We start from the raw sequence: 20,849 nt of genomic DNA on the forward strand, positions 1-20,849 counted from the left end.
ACTGAGCAGTAGGAATGTAGGAAGCAGTGATGCCAGATTTTCGTTTTAGGAGGATTCTCTACTCAAAGGAGTTTTGTCAAGAGCATTTGGGCTGAGGGACTTTGAAGCCTCTGGTTGTGTGAATAAGAGGGCCCTCTGCACTAAGACACTTTTGAAGGAGACATTAGGATTGCTGATGGTCTGGGAGGCTCCAATAAGCCTTGAATTCTTGTGTCATTTATAGTCCTTGGTTCTGTTTGCTCCAGAAGACTATGGTCAATCTTCTCTCTGAGAAACACCAATATCTGGGAGACTTAAGTAAGAGGGAGGAAGGATACCTAAGGGATATTTCAGATTCCCTCCTTGAATTTCTGATCCAGGTCTCTGGGGCGGGGAGGGGTAGGAGAAGGGGGAGGGAAGGTCAAAATGAGGCCTAGACTCAGGGGAAAGATGTCCTGTCCAGTGGGGAGCTGTTGCTGGGCCAGCCCCTGTGGTGTGTCTCTCAGGAACTTGAGCACGGAGATAAGGTCAGAGGGGTGAGGTCAGAGATGTCAGCCAGGAGACCAAGTGGAAGCAGTTCTTGGGATCCACCATCAATTTGCTGATGAACTTGCTAACAGTTAAGAAAACTTACTGCTATGCACACTTTGCTCCATAGACTTAGTGTATGCATACTTAGTCTATTTTCTGGGAAAATCGTTTTCTCCTTGAGTTCAGTAATTTTCTTTTTAATCTCACTATGCCTATCCAAAGGCAAAGCTCCGTTTCATGCATCCTGGGAATAATCCATCACACAACATTTCTTCCCTGCAGGATGCATTTTTTTTTTCCTTACAATCCTCAGTGATGCAGCAAAACTATTCCCCAAGCCAAGTCAGGTTCTATAATGTTGGAACTGTGGGATGGAGGTCCACCACCTCCTCTCATTAACAAGAGATCAGATTCCAATTTGCAGTAAATGAGAAAAGTGATCCCAAATAATCCATACTTGTTTTTTCCTGAGAACCTTCCCTTAAGGAATGATCCCAGTATTTGGAGAAACTGGATAATCTTTCCCTTTTGTAGGATTTGCAATGGATACGGGGTAAGGGGTTGCATTAGAATCGTCTAAGAAATTCTTTTTGTGGAAACACATGTCTACCACCACCCTACCCTTGGCTCTGAAATGTCCTAGTAGGGAGGTAAGCTTGTATATTTGGCGAAAATTTCCTTAAGGTTTTTTTTTTTTTTTTTTTTTTTTTGGTGGGGGCGGTACGCGGGCCTCTCACTGTTGTGGCCTCTCCCGTTGCGGAGCACAGGCTCCAGACGTGCAGGCCCAGCGGCCATGGCTCACGGGCCCAGCCACTCCACAGCATGTGGGATCTTCCCGGACCAGGGCATGAACTCGTGTCCCCTGCATCGGCAGGCAGACTCTCAACCACTGTGCCACCGGGGAAGCCCTCCTTAAGGCTTTTAACATGCTGCTGACTAATGCTCACTTTCCTGAAGATAACAGAATTATCTGTACAAACCATTCCACCTACAAAAATACTAAAGAAGAAAAAATATATATAGCTCCCAAGTTAGTAGCACCATCACCTTTGGACTCCACATTTACGTTCCAACACGGACTGGGCAGAGAGAGGTCGACAATGACCCCAGAAATCAGGAAATGCCATCATTGTGAAGTCAGACACAGATCTGGTTCTTCTAGCTTTGGCCATACAAAGATAGGGGTCATGGAAGGCGATATGCGTCCGATGTGTCTGCAGGAGCTTATCTATTAATTCAGTAGCTTCTCTAGGTCTAGTGGAATTGGAAAAGGAGGCACTTATCCTTGGGCAGGAAATCGCATCTATGTCCCAAGCATCCTCTTTGAAGGACGCCTGAACGCCTGAGATTTCACTTCCGGAAGAACCTATCCCAAGACCACTGGATTGTGCATTTCGGTATGGGTTCATTCCAGGTCCTTCTTTGGAGGTTAGATGTATGTTGGACCTCCCCATCTTCACTCTGCTCAGAAGGGAGGTCTGGACAGGGACTTCTCTTTCTTGTCCCCAGGAGATTTGGTCCTTATTCAAGCAAAGCCCTTTTGGGGAGGCAGCAGTCAGAATGTGGTGGTGACTGGCACACTGAGTCTCGTCCAAGTTCAAACCACCTCCAGGTTTGGACTCCAGTGCCTTCAGGTTAAAAGTGGAAAAGAATACGTCAGTGTTTCTGTCCAAGTAGAGAATACAATCTGATCCCTGTCCTCACTCTCTGGGCACAGAGCTAAGCATAAATCCTCTGCACTGGAAAACTTTTTCCAAAGTCAGTCAAGGAAAGACTAAGCTTCAAGAGTCAAAGAAATGGCAGAATCCTAGAAACGCACACTTGGAAGGGGCATTTGGTGGGTCTAGTATGAGTCTATGCAGTACATGAAAGCCTCCTACAACACCCCCAAACATTTACAGCCTGGTTGAATGACTCATTTACAGAAACTTCCCTGTATCCCAAGGTGGTTCCTTTTATTTGAGGATCATTCTGATAGTTTAAGAAAAATTCTTTTTTACTCGGAATTAAAATTTCCTTCCCTGAAGCTTTTACCCACCAATGCCTTTCTGCTTTCTAGAGTGAAATACAATATGTCAGCTCCCTTCTATAAGTGACTTAGCGTGTACCCTTAGATATGGCCAAATTCATGGTTTATTAAGAATCATAAGAAAAGAATGGAGGTCCAAAAGCAGGTCTAAATTTTGGTGGGAGCAACAGCAGAAGAAGCAGCAGCAACCAACCACTGGATTAACATGACCAGGCATAAGGTGCTTGATTTGTTTCTGCTAACAACGAAACCCTAGAATCAGGCTGCTCACCTTCAGAAAGCCATCTCATACAACCATCCTACTCTCACAAGAGAATGATTAAGTCACCATGAATTTTCACTTGCTTTCCCAGGACATGAGAGTAAGGCACCCTGCCCACCAGACAACAGGCAGCAATGTGAACCTTCATCCTACTTCCTTCCGAGGTGATGGGTGTCAGATTGTATTGATAGGACCCTTGCATGCATCCTATCTCTGCCACCTTCTCATATTTTTGTTTAGCCTTTTACTTCCCTCTCGGAAAGATCCCAGAAGCAGAATGCTAAAGATGAGCAATGCTTTCCATCTGGAGGCCAGTTTGGATGCCCAGGGTCTGCAAAGAACCCATTAGCATCACCGAGGAGTAGAACCACGGCATACATTCTACCTCAAAACTGCAGGAGAGCTCAAGACACATCGCCTCATATTGCATCAGCTCCTCTTCAGGTCCATCAAGACCAGGTTTGGAGCTCAGTTTGTTCACATCTGTTTCCAAGGCATCATCCTACAATGGCACATTCAAAAAATATGTTACAATCAGGAGAGCCATCCTGAGAAATATCGAGACAAGCTACAGATGGGACTTTTCAGAATCCTGGGACACGGTTTCCTTGCCTCCAAGTTATAGTGCTAGCCTAGTCAAGGATAATTTAATATGTAAGGTTGTATTTTTTAAATACTAAGAAAGATGATAATTTTTCTCAGTGTTCATGTTAGTATTTATCAGCCTTCATCATAAATAATTTATGTAAAATGAGATGAACTATGTAAACAATGAAGCACAATACCAAAGAATTGTTTTTATCTCATCACCACTGTCTTTGCCATAACTGTAACTGTTGTACTTATTCATCTATCTACCTATTTAGGTCACTCTTTTCACAAACGTTTAATGAGCCCCTACTATGAGTGGGCACTCTCCTAGGTACTAAAGACTCATTGATAATTGAACAGACCAAGGTCCATGATTCCATAGAACTTGCCTTCTAGTGAGAAAAGGAAGACAGTAAGAAAGCAAACAAATGAGCAAGGTAACTTCAAACAGTGATAAATGTCATGGGAAGAATGAGAGGTGGTGAAGTGATGGTGAGTGAGGCTGGGGTACAAAGAAGCTAAGGAGGTCACTTTTTTTTTTTTCTTTTTTTTTGCGGTACACGGGCCTCTCACTGTTGTGGCCTCTCCCATTGCAGAGCACAGGCTCCGGACGCGCAGGCTCAGCGGCCATGGTTCACGGGCCCAGTCGCTCTGCGGCATGTGGGATCTTCCTGGACCAGGGCACAAACCCGTGTCCCCTGCATCCGCAGGCGGATTCTCAACCACTGAGCCACCAGGGAAGCCCGGAGGACACATTTTAACAATAACGGCCAAAAAGGCAAAGACTTGGGGCAAGAAATTACTAACAGAAAAAGAAAATAAAAGCAACTTAAATTTGCTTACAGAAAGAAGGTGGCTGAATGTATACACTCATATACAAGAATTCATACATATAACTGAATCACTGCTGTATAGCAGAAATTAACACATTATAAATCAATTATACTTCAATAAAATAAATTTAAAAAATTTTTTTAAATAGAAAGTGGCTGAAGCATAAAGAATAAGAGGAAGACTGCAAGAGTCAAGATTCCATATGCAGGTATGATGCTGAGCCTTCCAGGCTCTGGGGAGGAGGTCATAACCTCCTACTATACCTTTATCCCTTTGTACATTTAAAAGTTTACCGAATCACCACCAGCCTTTTCTTCATTGGGATGAATAATACCAGACCTTTTATTTCTTCTTCTAGATCATCATTTCATAATAGTTTAACAGTGATGGTGACTCTCCTCCAAACGCTTCTGTATTTTTCAAAGGTTATAGAATGTTACAGAGGAAGGACATAGCTCCATCTCTTAATCTTTCTATGCCTCTCCCAGATCAAGTTTCCCTAATAAAATGAAGGGGGAATCCACCCTGTATTTTAGGAATCTATTTTGTTAGTTAAGGAAAAACCTGATAGTCCTGAAAGCCTGGCTTATTCTTCCTGAAATCAAATAAATGTGGAAAATAAATGTTATATTCCTGGGCTTCCCTGGTGGCGCAGTGGTTAAGAATCCGCCTGCCAGTGCAGGGGACATGGGTTCGAGCCCTGGTCCGGGAATATACCACATGCCACGGAGCAACTAAGTCTGTGCGCCACAACTACTGAGCCTGTGCTCTAGAGCCTGTGAGCCACAGCTACTGAAGCCTGCGCACCTAGAACCTGTGCTCCTCAACAAGAGAAGCCACCACAATGAGAAGCTCGTGCACCGCAACGAAGAGTAGCCCCCGCTCACCGCAACTAGAGAAAGCCCGCACACAGCAACGAAGACCCAACGCAGCCAAAAAAATAAATAAATAAGAGGTTAACATAAATTTTTTTAAAAATCATTTTTAAAAATGTTATATTCCTGATTCAGGGGATAGAGTGCAATATTCCATCCATCTTCTGCAATTTTCCTCCAAGCTTTAAATTAAAAGAAATATAGATCCCATGAGGTTGATATAAGGAATTTTTCAGATACAGCGCATACCAGGCCCAAACTCCTTAGCCTGGTACTGGAGATCCCAACACTTACCCTTTCCAGCTTCATCTGTCAGATCTCCCTTCCTTTCACCATCTCTGCTACAGCCTCAGCCATGCCCCAAGGTGGCACCAATAGAAATGCAACCTGCCAGGCATTGAGAAACATCTCCCCACCAACAAGTAAGGTTGGTACGTCTGGAATGAGGAGCGTCAGGTAACCCATGAGCTTCAGCCTATCTAGGTGACCTACTCAGCCTTAGAGCAGGTGTTAGCAAACTATAGCCCACTGCTTGTTTTTGTAAATAAAGTTTTATCGGATCACAGTCATGTCCGTTCATTTATATACTGCCTGCGATGGCTTTCTCAGTATAACAGCAAAGTGGAGTACTTGTAACAGAGACCATCTCTGGTCCTCAAAGCTTGAATCTTGGCCTCTGAATCTCCAGGCACTCAAGCAAGTTGTCAACTACTTCTGTATTTTATAAACACCCTTTATAAATACGCTTATATTTATTTAGGAGTGGACCAGCTTCTCTGTCCTCACAGCAACCCAGAGAAGCTTCATCATTTAGGATTTTGGTACCCATCTAACCCAGATAACTCCCTCCCTCCTCAGGTTCGACCCTTCCAATATTGACTTTCCCCAGCCTTAGATTTGAGTTCAACACCCTTTTGAAGGTGCCCATTCAAACTCTGGTAGAGACAAACCCCAAGTTTACTAGACTGAATTCTGTGAAGATAAAAACTGTCTTATTTGCTTTTGTATCACATTAACATCCCTAAGAACTTAGCATGCCACCTCACATATGGATCATATCCAAGAAAATACCTGAAAGAAATAAAAAGTTTAAGAGGAGGAAAGGAGGGAAGAAAGCAAGGAAGAGCTTGAATTCACCCTTTTCTGTCCTCCTCTTCTTTAGAGTCTGTCCAAATCTAATGTTTGTGTTCATTAAGAAAAACAACAAACAAACATGGACAACCTCTAGTCTATATACGTTGTAAGTTTCTTTCCTTATGATGACATTCACAGTTTTCAATCAAAGAACAGCACCCAACTATACACTCTCAAGGCGCTTTACAGATATAAGTTCCTTTTAATCATTCTTTCTAAGAGGCTTCTCCCAATTGTTAACTAAGATTTTCAAAGGAAAAGGCCACAAGTTAAAGGCCTGCGTCCATTCTCTGACCAGAAATAAATACTCTTGGCTTCTTGCCCACATAACTTGCAGCAAATGCTGTTGGGTTCTCCAGGGGAAAACCCGGTTCCCTGTCTCCTGCTATACCCCAGAATCAAGCCCTTACTCTGATGTTCCTCTGTTTCTCTATAAGGCATGCTCGCACACTTACTTCTCACCTTCTCCTCAGCTCGAAGGCTCTTGACGAATTATTTCCAGGCCCTCACTTATTTGTCTTATGCTTCCTTCCCAGCTGGATTGATTTATTTGTTTAGATTCCACTCCACCCCAACCCACCATCATCTGCAGAGTGGGGGTAAGGAGACAGTCTGAAAGCTCTCCCCCAACCCCATGCTGTGTGAAGTCGAGCACCAGCCTGCAGCTTGTCCCTCCACATCAGATACAAGAGGTGACTGATGCTACACATCAAACATTCAATTATCAAAGAGCCAGCAAGAGGGGTGGTAAAGTGGCATTGATGAATGACTGCAGCAGCACAGTATTATTCAAATAATTCAGCAAGTTCTCCATAGGCCTGCATCGGCAAGGCACAGCAAAGAGCCAATTTGCTACTGATGACTTCAGAAATGATTCTATTTATCAACAAAACCCTGAGCACACCAGAATAGCAACAGCAGCCTTAACCTAGAGACCTGGCTAAGAGGTAGTCCCTCTATGTCTGCTACTACCATTAGCAAGGTGAGTGATTATTATGACAGAGAACGCAAAAAGTCTCTTTCTCCCTAGGCAGACGTGTAGATGGAATGGTATGTAAAAAGAAAGGAAGAGAGGGAGGGGGAGAGGAGGATGGATGGATGGATAGTAGATAGATAAATAGACAAGTAGATAGATAGATAGATAGGTAGATTTTTTAATCCAGATTTCATCTCCAGGAATGTCATAAAAGGTAGCATTTACTTCTCAGTCTTACTTTGCAGATGTCAAAACTAAGGAACTATAACTTGAAGGGACTTGTCCAAGTCGATGTCCACCAACAGAGATGGAGACAGAATTATAACTCGTAGATAAATTATCATTATTCTAGAGCAGTGGTTCTTAACCACAGGGTGATTTTTGCCCCGCAGGGATATTTGGCAAGTCCCAGAGACAGTTTTGATTCATGACTCGGGGGCAAAGGGGTGGATGTCACCAGCATCTTGTGGATTGAGGTCAGGAGTGCTGCTAAACATCGTATAATGCACAGGACAACCCCCCATGACAAAGAATTATCCAGCCAAAATGCCAAGGTTTAGAAACCTTTTTCTAGAAATGCTGTCAGTAAACTATGCCCCACTGTCTGCTTTTGTGGAACACAGTCATGCCCTATTGTTTACACATTGTCTATGGTTGCTTTTGTGCTACACCAGAAAACCTGAGTTGTTGTGACAGAAACTGTATGGTCCACAAAGCGTAGAGTAATGATTATCTGACCTTTCATAGAGAGTTGGCTGATCTCCATTCTATAGCATAGGTTATTATTGATAGAGACTAAAAGGCACTACTTCCTTGCTGGCCAGGATACGTGCCATACAACCCAAAGGAGCACAGTTCACATACTCCAAGGTAAATGGAATTGTACAACGCAGTGGTCCTGTGTATAGATTGGGTAGATAAGAAGAGTGACTTACAAAGACAGTGGAGATCTACTAGAAAAAGTTTCCTAGGAAGTCTTTCCATGGTCTCTTTGCCTGAGTATCCTTCACATTCATTAAATACACCAACCCTAAATGTCTACCTCAGGCTTATCCTGATGGAATATTAGTGCCTTGATAATAGATAGCCTCTGACTTGACGATGGGATTGTACTGGGCCTACCAAGACAAAAATGACAACTTGGAAATCAGTAACAGTAGCCTTCATTTAGTGAGCATCAGTATCTGCCAGGACTTAAAGTGGAAACGCAAAAGTCCATCCTTAAAATTTACCCTGGGCGGGACTTCCCTGGTGGCACAGTGGTTAAGAACCTGCCTGCCAATCCAGGGGACATGGCCTGGGAAGATCTCACATGCCGTGGAGCAACTAAGCCCATGCACCACAACTACTGAGCCTGCACTCTAGAACCCGCGAGCCACAACTACTGAGCCTGCATGCCACAATTACTGAAGCTCGCGTGCCTAGAGCCCGTGCTCTGCAACAGGAGAAGCCGCCACAATGAGAAGTCCATGCACTACAATGAAGAGTAGCCCCCACTCACTGCAACTAGAGAAAGCCCACGGGCAGCAACAAAGACCCAAAGCAACCATAAATTAATTAATTAATTAATTAAAAATTCTGAAAAAAATTTTACCCTGGGCTTAGCTGAACATAGAAAGGGACATTTTCCTTTGTAGAATTATGAATGTAGAGATCATTAGAAGCAAGGGCTAGTGTACCTACTTCCTCTTTCACATCTTCAGAATCTGAGTCTTTGTCCTCTTCTTCGTCTCCATCATCTTCAAAATCTTCTGAGTGGGGAAAAAAAAAAAAAAACAGAGGTGAAATGGATGAGGCTTCCCCTTTGCCTTGGATTGAGATTCTCGCCACCCAATGCTTAGTACTTCCCACAAGTAAGGGGCCATTATTAAGTGTACAGGATCCCAACACACGCTTACACTTATCAGATGTGTAAATCACGCGCACATAGGTACGTGGGAGCACTATATCATGATGTCTAAACTGCTGTCCCACACTGAATGCAAAATGAGTGCAGAATAAAATGACACATGAATACCATTCTGGCTTCCTTCACCCAATGTAGAAGTATTTACGCAACTTCTATGTAGAAGTATTTATGCAACTAACATTGCCAGAGTTTAGTGATCACGTAGATGCCAAAGCTGTTGTAATGTAGACAGCACTTTGATTCCCTAATTTTAATACGAAGGAACTGATTTAAAACAAAAGTCCACAGAAAGCACCCAGTGTCATTGTGACAAGATGATGCCTATGGAAAATCTGTTCCCTGGAAAGAGGACAAGGTTGAAAAGCACTAGTATCTTCTGACAACAAAACCTTCTAGGAGATTGGATAATCATACTTTCAAGTATTCTAAAATGACTTGCATGGGGTGGCAAAACAGCAAAAGTTTGATTTCAATTTCATCCTGAGGGCAAATTAATTCCAGAACCAGTCTGTATGGTGGAGGGACTCCATCATGGGATTGCAAATAGATTTTTTAAAATCAGCTGAGATGACTCTACAGGCATTCCATAGCTACCAGGCAAAGTGCCAACAGTTAATAATTAAGGACAAAATTAATAAGCTTGGTATTATGAAAAACTAGCTTTCTCATACATGTCTCTAATTACTTATTAGATAATCAGTTGATCTGTTAAAAAAATTGATTCTACTTTCATCCACATTCCTCTGAAATAGTATCCAAATGCAAAAGTTCATCATAAGGCTCATAACTACGAGCAAAATAAGTACAGAAGAACTACCCACATACTTTACCTTCAGTTAGAACACGTGGAGGTTCAGAGGTGGTGCTCCCAGGGACTGGGAAGGAATAAGCACTGCTGGCTGTGACCAAGGGAAGTGGGCTCTTAGGGTAGCATTGCCTCAGGATCTGAAGCACAAGGGAGATGAGAGCCTCCAGACTTTTGTCATCCAGGCAGTTCTGAACAAAGAGAAGATCATATCAGACACTGACATCTTGTGTGGAGTCCCTTTGCTATAATGTTATTTTAAGTAATGGATTACACGCAGCCTAAATGGACAGTAATAGCCTTAATGTAGAACTTCTAATCTGAACATTCTAATGTAGAATTTTGTCTAACACAGGATCTGCTTTGGTCCAGTGTGTAATCTGCATTTTTATTTCTCTTTTACAGCTAATATATTACTGGAATGAATGTAGTCTGAAAATAGACTTCAGAGACTTTCAAGGGATGCTGCACCTAAGGTAAAACATGGTCCAGAATACCTGAGGGAAGAGGAGGTAATGGCATCTGCCTTCAACCATCCATGTGTTGTTGTGAATTATTGCCTAAATTAGAGAATGAGTAGCTGAATTGATAGAAGTCTTACTTTTCTCTTTTAGCTATGATCTGAAGAGAAAAATATCAAGGAAAAAGGTAAAATATGAAATCAGAAGAAAGACTAAGAGAATCCCAAGTACCTAAATCAAATAACATGCTTCTTCTCAAAGCCCACAGTGGTGATCTCTCTTGGTATCTACACAAAGCAAAGAAAAATTGGGTTTGCAGATGTAACATTTTGATACTGATGGAACATGACAAGACCCTTCTTTTCAGACACTGTGAAAAATGTAAGAACAAGTTTACTAAATTGAGAGACAGAGAGTTGGGAGTAGTCAGTATGTCTTTGGCAAAAATATGGCCATTTTCTGCAGTCCCTTAGTAAATGTTTTGTCTACTGACTTGATACAGAAAGTTGACTAATGTAAGCCTCCAGTTTGGTATTCCTAAGGCGTTTCCATTAAGCTCTAAGGCCAAGAAGTCATAGTAGGAGATATGGAGGATGCTTAGAACATGCCACAGGGCAGTGACTGTCTACAATTATTCCATGAATGGTACCTCCAGGCCCACATTATGGGCTGCTCCACAGGAAAGAACATGGAGGAAAAACATTTCATAAAATTTAAGCCATGGATTCACGCTACCCAAATGACTCCAAAGTAAAAAAAATGTAAGCCAACTTTCAAAACAGAAATTTCTTAATAAAATCAACAATGCTATTTCCGAGGAGGAGCTTCAAGATGGTGGAAGAGTAAGACGTGGAGATCACCTTCCTCCCCACAAATACATCAAAAATACATCTACACGTGGAACAGCTCATACAGAACACCTACTGAATGCTGGCAGAAGAACTCAGACCTCCCAAAAGGCAAGAAACTCCCCACGTACCTGGGTAGGGCAAAAGAATAAAGAAAACAGAAGAATAGGGACGGGACCTGCACCAGTGGGAGGGAGCTGTGAAGGAGGAAAGGTTTCCACACACTAGGAAGCCCCTTCGCGGGCGGAGACTGCGGGTGGCGGAGGGGGGAAGCTTCGGAGCCGCGGAGGAGAGCGCAGCAATAGGGGTGCGGAGGGCAAAGCGGAGAGATTCCCGCCCAGAGGATCAGTGCCGACCAGCACTCACCAGCCTGAGAGGCTTGTCTGCTCCTCTGCTGGGGTGGGCGGGGGCTGGGAGCTGAAGCTCCGGCTTCGGAGGTCAGATCCCAGGGAGAGGACTGGGGTTCGCTGCATGAACAGCCTGAAGGGGGCTAGTGTGCCACAGCTAGCCGGGACGGAATCCGGGAAAAGGTCTGGAGCTGCCAAAGACGCAAGAGACTTTCTCTTGCCTCTTGGTTTCCTGGTGCGCGAGGAGAGGGGATTAAGAGCGCTGCTTAAAGGAGCTCCACAGATGGGTGCGAGCCACGGCTAACAGCACAGACACCAGAGACGGACTTGAGATGCTAAGGCTGCTGTTGCCGCCACCAAGAAGCCTGTGTGCGAGCACAGGTCACTCTCCACATGTCCCCTCCGGGGAGCCTGTGCAGCCCGCCACTGCCAGTGTCCCGTGATCCAGGGACAACTTCCCCAGGAGAACGCACGGCGCGCCTCAGGCTGGTGCAACGTCATGCCAGCCTCTGCCGCCGCAGGCTCGCCCCACACTCCGTACCCTTCCCTCCCCCCACGGCCGGAGTGAGCCAGAGCCCCCGAATCAGCTGCTCCTTTAACCCTGTCCTGTCCGAGCGAAGAAAAGACGCCCTCAGGCGACCTACACACAGAGGCGGGGACAAATCCAAAGCTGAAGCCTGGGAGCTATGCGAACAAAGAAGAGAAAGGGAAATCTCTCCCAGCAGCCTCAGCATCAGCAGATTAAATATCCACAATCAACTTCATGTACCCTGCATCTCTGGAATACCTGAATAGACAACAAATCATCCCAAATTGAGGCAGTGGCCTTTGGGAGCAATGATTATATATATATATATATATATATATATATATATATATATATATATATATATATATATATATATATTTTTTTTTTTTTTTTTACTTTTTCTATGTTTCTGAGTGTGTATGTGTATGCTTCTGTGTGTGAATTTGTCAGTATAGCTTTGCTTTTACCATTTGTCCTAGGGTTCTGTCTGTCCATTTTTTGGTGTGTGTGTGTGTGTGTGCGTGTGTGTGTGTTTTGGTATACTTTTTAGTGCTTGTTATCATTGGTGGATTTGTTTTTTGGCTTGGTTGCTCTCTTCTTTCTTTCTTTTTTATTTAAGTTTCTTTTTCTTATTTTTAATATTTCTTATTTTTTATTTTAATAACTTTCTTTTATTTTTTCTTTCTTTCTTTCTCTTTTTCTCCCTTTTATTCTGAGCCGTGTGGATGACAGGGTCTTGGTGTTCCGGCCAGGCATCAGGCCTGTGCCTCTGAGGTGGGAGAGCCGAGTTCAGGACATTGGTCCACCAAAGACCTCCCAGCTCCACATGATATCAAACGGTGAAGATCTCCAAGAGATCTCCACCTCAACACCAAGACCCAGCTCCACTCAATGACCAGCAAGCAACAGTGCTGTACACCCTATGCCTAACAACAAGCAAGACAGGACCACAACCCCACACATTAGCAGAGAGGCGGCCTAAAATCATAATAAGGTCACAGACATACCAAATCACACCACCGGACGCAGACCTGCCCACCAGAAAAGCAAGATACAGCCTCATCCACCAGAACACAGGCACTAGTCCCCTCCACCAGGAAGCCTACACAACCCACTGAACCAACGTTAGACACTGGGGACAGACACCAAAAACAACAGAAACTACGAACCTGCAGCCTGCAAAAAGGAGACCCCAAACACAGTAAGTCAAGCAAAATGAGAAGACAGAGAAACACACAGCAGATGAAGGAACAAGGCAAAAACCCACCAGACGAAACAAATGAAGAGGAAATAGACAGTCTACCTGAAAAAGAATTCAGAATAATGATAGTAAAGATGATCCCAAATCTTGGAAATAGAATGCAGAAAACACAAGAAAAGTTTAACAAGGACCTAGAAGAACTAAAGAGCAAACAAACAATCATGAACAACACAATAAATGAAACTAAAAATTCTCTAGAAGGGATCAACAGCAGAATAACTGAGGCAGAAGAATGGATAAGTGACCTGGAAGATAAAATAGTGGAAATAACTACTGCAGAGCAGAATAAAGAAAAAAGAATGAAAAGAATTGACGACAGTCTCAGAGACCTCTGGGACAACATTAAAGGCACCAACATTCCAATTATACGGGTCCCAGAAGAAGAGAAAATAAAGGGACTAGACTGAGAAAATATTTGAAGAGATTATAGTTGAAAACTTCCCTAATATGGGAAAGGAAATAATTAATCAAGTCCAGGAAGCACAGAGAGTCCCATACAGGTTAAATCCAAGGAGAAACATGCCAAGACACATATTAATCAAATCTTCAAAAATTAAATACAAGGAAAAAATATTAAAAGCAGCAAGGGAAAAACAACAAGTAACATACAAGGGAATCCTCATAAGGTTAACAGCTGATCTTTCATCAGAAACTCTGCAAGCCAGAAGGGAGTGGCACAACATAATTAAAGCGATGAAAGGGAAAAACCTACAACCATGATTACACTACCTGGCAAGGATGTCATTCAGATTCAAAGGAGAAATTAAAACCTTTAGAGACAAGCAAAAGCTAAGAGAATTCAGCAGCACAAAACCAGCATTACAGCAAATGCTGAAGGAACTTCTCGAGGCAAGAAACACAACAGGAAAAGACCTACAAAAACAACCCCAAGAAAATGGTAATAGGAACATACATATAGATAACAACCTGAAATTAAATGGATTAAATGCTCAACCAAAAGACATAGAATGGCTGAATGGATACAAAAACAAGACCAATATGTATGCTGTCTACAAGAGACGCACTTCAGACCTAGGGTCACATACAGACGGAAAGTGAGGGGATGGAAAAAGATATTCCGTGTAAAAGAAAATCAAAAGAAAGCTGGAGTAGCAATTCTCATGTAAAACTAAATAGACTTTAAAACAAAGACTATTACAAGAGACAAAGAAGGACACTACATAATGATCAAGAGATCAATCCAAAAAGAAGACATAAAAATTGTAATTATTTCTGCACCCAACATAGGAGCACCTCAATACATAAGGCAAATACTAACAGCCATAAAAGGGGAAATGGACAGTAACACAATCACAGTAGGGGACGTTAGCACCCCACTATCACCAATGGACAGATCATCCAAAATGAAAATAAATAAGGAAACACAGGCTTTAAATGATACATAAAACAAGACGGACTTAATTGATATTTATAGGACATTCCATCCAAAAACAACGGAATACACTTTCTTCTCAAGTGCTCATGGAACGTTCTCCAGGATAGATCATATCTTGGGTCACAAATCAAGCCCTGGTAAATTTAAGAAAATTAAAATCATATCAAGTACCTTTTCTGACCACAACAGTATGAGAGTAGATATCAATTACAGGAAAAAATCTGTACAAAGTACAAACACATGCAGGCTAAACAATACACTACTTAATAACCAAGAGATCACTGAAACAATCAAAGAGGAAATCAAAAAAAACCTAGAAACAAAGGACAATGAAAACACGACAACCCAAAACCTATGGGATGAAGCAAAAGCAGTTCTAAGAGGGAAGTTTAGAGCAATACAATCCTACCTTAAGAAACAAGAAACATCTCAAATAAACCACCTAACCTAACACCTAAAGCAATTAGAGAAAGAAGAACAAAAAAACCCCAGAGTTAGCAGAAGGAAAGAAATCAAAAAGATCAGATCAGAAAAAGAAATGAAGGAAACAATAGCAAAGGTCAATAAAACTAAAAGCTGGTTCTTTGAGAAGGTAAACAAAATTGATAAACCATTAGCCAGACTCATCAAGAAAAAAAGGTAGAAGACTCAAATCAATAAAATTAGAAATGAAAAAGGAGAAGTAACAACTGACACCGCAGAAATACAAAGGATCATAAGAGATTACTACAAGCAACTATATGCCGATAAAATGGACAACCTGGGGGCCTCCCTGGTGGCGCAGTGGTTGAGAGTCCGCCTGCGGATGCAGGGGATACGGGTTCGTGCCCCGGTCTGGGAGGATCCCACGTGCCGCGGAGCGGCTGGGCCCGTGAGCCATGGCCGCTGGGCCTGCGCGTCCGGAGCCTGTGCTCCGCAACGGGAGAGGCCACAACAGTGAGAGGCCCGCATACCGCAAAAATAAAAAAAAAAAAAAAAAAAAAAAAAAAATGGACAACCTGGAAGAAATGGACCAATTCTTAGAAATGCACAATCTTCCAAGACTGAACCAGGAAGAAATAGAAAATATAAACAGACCAATGACAAGCACTGAAATTGAAACTGTGATTAAACATCTTCCCCAAACAAAAGCCCAGGACCAGATGGCTTCACAGGCAAATTCTATCAAACATTTAGAGAAGAGCTAACACCTATGCTTCTCAAGCTCTTCCAAAATATAGCAGAGGGAGGAACACTCCCAAACTCATTCTACGAGGCCACCATCACCCTGATACCAAAACCAGACAAAGATGTCACAAAGAAAGAAAACTACAGGCCAATATCACTGATGAACACAGATGCAAAAATCCTCAACAAAATACTAGCAAACAGAACCAAACAGCACATTAAAAGGATCATACACCATGATCAAGTGGGGTTTATCCCACTAATGCAAGGATTCTTCAATATACACAAATAAATCAATGTGATACACCACATTAATAAATTGAAGAATAAAAACCACACGATCATCTCTATACATGCAGAAAAAGCTTTGGACAAAATTCAACATCCATTTATGATAAAAACCCTGCAGAAAGTAGGCAGAGAGGAAACTTACCTCAACATAATAAAGGCCATATATGACAAACCCACAGCCAACATCGTCCTCAATGGTGAAAAACTGAAACCATTTCCTCTAAGATCAGAAACAAGACAAGGTTGCCCACTCTCACCACTCTTACTCAGCATAGTTTTGGAAGTGTTAGCCACAGCAATCAGAGAAGAAAAGCAAAGAAAAGGAATCTAAATCGGAAACGAAGAAGTAAAGCTGTCACTGTTTGCAGATGACATGATACTCTACATAGAGAGTCCTAAAGATGCTACCAGAAAACTACTAGAGCTAATCAATGAATGTGGTAAAGTAGCAACAACATTAATGCACAGAAATCTCTTGCATTCCTATACACTAATGATGAAAAATCTGAAAGAGAAATTAAGACAACACTCCCATTTACCACTGCAACAAAAAGAATAAAACACCTAGGAATAAACCTACCTAAGGAGACAAAAGACCTGTATGCAGAAAGCTATAAGACACTGATGAAAGAAATTAAAGATGATACAAACAGATGGAGAGATATACCATATTCTTGGACTGGAAGAATCAACATTGTGAAAATGACTATACTATCCAAAGCAATCTACAGATTCAGTGCAATCCCTATCAAACTACCACTGGCAGTTTTCGCAGAACTAGAACAAAAAATTTCACAATTTGTATGGAAACACAAAAAAACCCAAATAGCCAAAGTAATCTTGGGAAAGAAAAACGGATCTGGAAGAACCTGGCTCCGTGACTTCACACTATACTACAAAGCTACAGGTATCAAGATAGTATGGTACTGGCAGAAAAACAGAAATATAAATCAATGGAACAGGATGAAAGCTCAGAGATAAACCCATGCACATACGGTCACCTTATTTTTGATAAAGGAGGCCAGAATATACAATGGAGAAAACACAGCCTCTGCAATAAGTAATGCTAGGAAAACAGGACATCTATGTGTGAAAGAATGAAATTAGAACACCCCCTAACACCATACACAAAAATAAACTCAAAATGGATTAAAGACCTCAATGTAAGGCCAGACACTGTAAAACTCTTAGAGGAAAACATAGGCAGAACACTCTATGACATAAATCACAGCAAGATCCTTTTTGACCCAGCTCCTAGAGAAATGGAAATAAAAGCAAAAATAAACAAATGGGACCTAATGAAACTTAAAAGCTTTTGCACACCAAAGGAAACCATAAGCAAGATGAAAAGACAGCTCTCAGAATGGGAGAAAATATTTGCAAATGAAGCAACTGACAAATGATCAATCTCCAAAATTGACAAGCAGCTCATGAAGCTCAATATCAAAAAAACAAACAACCCATCCAAAAATGGGCAGGAGACCTAAGTAGACGTTTCTCCAAAGAAGATATACAGATTGCCAACAAACACATGAAAGAATGCTCAACATCATTAATCATTAGAGAAATGCAAATCAAAACTACAGTGAGATATCACCTCACTCCTGTCAGAACGGCCATCATCAAAAAATCTACAAACAGGGCTTCCCTGGTGGCGCAGTGGTTGAGAGTCTGCCTGCCGATGCAGGGGACACGGGTTCGTGCCCCGGTCCGGGAGGATTCCGCATGCCACGGAGCGGCTGGGCCCGTGGGCCATGGCCGCTGAGCCTGCGTGTCCGGAGCCTGTGCTCCGCGGCGGGAGAGGCCACAGTGGTGACAGGTCTGCGTACCGCAAAAAAAAAAAAAAAAAAAAAAAACCCACAAAAAACTAAAAGTAGAACTACCATACGACCCAGCAATCCCACTCCTGGGCATATACCCTGATAAAACCATATTTCAAAGAGAATCATGTATCACAATGTTCACTGCAGCTTTATTTACAATAGCCAGGACATGGAAGCAACCTAAGTGTCCACCGACCGATGAATGGCTAAAGAAGATGTGGCTCATATATACAATGGAATATTAATCAGCCATAAAAAGAAATGAAATTGAATTATTTGTAGTGAGGTGGATGCACCTAGAATCTGTCATACAGAGTGAAGTAAGTGAGAAAGAGAAAAACAAATACCGTATGCTAACACATATATATGGAATCTAAAAAAAAAAAAAAAACCAGTCACGAAGAACCTAGGGGCAGGACGGGAATAAAGACGCAGACCTACTAGAGAATGGACTTGAGGATATGGGGAGGGGGAAGGGTAAGCTGGCTGGGACAAAGTGAGAGTGTCATGTACATATATACACTACCAAATGTAAAACCGATAGCTAGTGGGAAGAAGCAAAATAGCACAGGGAGATCAGCTCGGTGTTTTGTGACCACCTAGAGGGGTGGGATAGGGAGGGTGGGAGGGAGGGAGACGCAAGAGGGAAGAGATATGGGCATAGATGTATATGTATTCACTTTGTTATAAAGCAGAAACTAACACCATCGTAAAGCAATTATAGCCCAATAAAGATGTTAAAAATAAATAAATAAATGTTATTATTAAAAGAGGAAAATAAATATGTTACTTAGCCCCCTCCTCCCCGCAAAAAAGAATGTTATTTCCCCTTCCATGTACTCAAATAATACCAGTCAGGTCTCCTGAACCAACAGCAGGAAACACTCTCCAAGGAAAATAAATTCCTTGAGGCTATTTTATCGCTGGGACTGGTCAAATAGTTTTAAGTGCTTACTGAAAAGTATGAGTATTGGGAAAAGAGAGAACTGAGCATGGAGGATGAAGAATGGTAAGGTAGATGACTGATCAGAGATAATGCTCTAAGCTTCAAGCTTAGGAGGTAGTGAGCCAAGTCCAAGCCAGGCAACTCAGTCAAAACTGCCAGCATTTTGGAAGCCAGGTCTGTCTATGATTGCCCTTGGTACTATTGCTGATGATGGTAACAGTGTAATGTTTTACTTGGTGTGGGATTATTATGCATTATAGACAATCTGATCCTCTGAACGTTTAAAGGATGCTCAGAGGATCTGTGCAAGGCTGTGGGACCCAGGAAACAAAGAGGTGGGGTTATTGAGAGAGAATCATGGCAAGCAGTGGCCTCAGCAGGAAGGCAAAGAACAATATGATGGGCGAAGTCTGTGGGAAGGACTCAAAAACAGTTCTTTCTCAGTCACTCTCATGCCCAGTAGGCTTGCAATTACACCACAAGCACCGATAAAAACAGTAAAGGACAGTGGTTTTCAAAGTGTGACCCAGACCAGCAGTATCAACATCACTTAGGAATTTGTTAGAAACACAACTTCTCAGGGTCATCCCAGACCTACTGAATCAGAAACTCTGAGGATGGGGCCCTTGCAGCCATGTAGATGGCTTTGATCACAGTTAACTTAGAGAACCTCTGGTCCAGTGGACAGAAATACTGACTGTTGAGGAAGACCATCAGTTTCAAATCCTTTGAAATGTTGAAATCAGAGAGTCTGCATAAACTGCTATGCCAGCCCTCAGCCACAGTAAGCATTGAAGACAAATCTCATTCCCTCGTCCTCTTCCTCCTCCTCCTTTATTTTCTTCTTCTTCCTCCTCTTCTCCTTCATTTTCATTGTCATCTCCATCAGTTGCAGCAGCAGCAGCAGCAGCAGCAGCAGCAGCAGCAGCATAATTTGCAGTAGCTACTGAAATGACATCACTAGATCCAAGGTTCCCCATTTGGCCATCCTGTGACTTACGCATCTTCTCTGGCAGGAGAGGGGAGAGAATGGATGGGCAGCTCTAACTCCAGCACAGCTGCAAGGGCATCTGTGCTCAGAGCACTCAGCCCAGGTGCTGGGAAGCTTTTCAGGCAGGAGAAACCTGGCCACCAAGTGCAGATTCTGCCTCTGCTCACATCCTGCTTCCATTCCCAACAGTAACTGGAGGCTGGGAGCTCATTGTAAATTTGCTTAATTGAGCAGTTGAGGTCTTTATTGTCCTGCTGAGGAACTGCTTCTAAAAGCCTGCTTCTGGGCTCACAGCCCCTTTCATGCCTGTGCTTCACTTGGTATTTTCTCCACTCTCTTCTTGTCATACACCTGTACCTCTGGGATCACCATCTTTTCCCTGTATTACTCTTTTAATTGTTTTTTTTTTTTTTTTTTTAACGCAGATCAGAAAAACAGTCAATAATGCAGGGGGCAGAGGAGCTGGCTAAAGCACACGAGCCAGAGTTGGGGGATTCTAGGCATCAGCAATACGGGGGGAGTGTCACAAAGGCTGGGAGAGATTCAAGATATGGGGGCACAGGCTTACAAAGGATGGTGAAGCTTGGAAACAGTCAAAGCACTTCCTCATCCAGAGGAATAGAATGGAAAATGTAGCTATTTCATGACCGAGAAGCTCTGAAAGCTGTAATGATGGAGAGAAGCCCAGAGGCGACAGCAGACAGAAAAGTAGATATTGGTTTGCAGTGCAGTATTATGTTATTGTTTAGAGGAGGGGAAAAAGCTTTTTAAAAGAAATGGTTAGTCTACAGATGCCGTGGTTGGAAAACGGCACTCTCGTTGACCGCTTCATTACCTCAGATGTACTCAGGTACAGAGAAATTG

General features: G+C 42.6%; 1 protein-coding gene across 1 annotated transcript in view; it reads right to left on the reverse strand.

The window, feature by feature from the left end:
* Nucleotides 1-20,849, reverse strand: part of LOC308614033 (cytosolic carboxypeptidase 4-like) — a gene marked incomplete at both ends in the record, with an annotated part of 93,380 nt that overhangs the window by 23,958 nt on the left and 48,573 nt on the right. The window contains 4 exons of the mRNA XM_081228249.1: nucleotides 1,558-2,138; nucleotides 3,187-3,303; nucleotides 8,895-8,962; nucleotides 9,951-10,116. Of these exons, the coding sequence (XP_081084375.1) occupies nucleotides 1,558-2,138; nucleotides 3,187-3,303; nucleotides 8,895-8,962; nucleotides 9,951-10,116 (932 nt within the window). The remainder of the gene's footprint in view (nucleotides 1-1,557; nucleotides 2,139-3,186; nucleotides 3,304-8,894; nucleotides 8,963-9,950; nucleotides 10,117-20,849) is intronic.

The sequence above is a fragment of the Mesoplodon bidens genome, assembly GCF_964165515.1.
Source record: "Mesoplodon bidens genome assembly, chromosome: 3".
NCBI lineage: Eukaryota > Metazoa > Chordata > Mammalia > Artiodactyla > Ziphiidae > Mesoplodon > Mesoplodon bidens.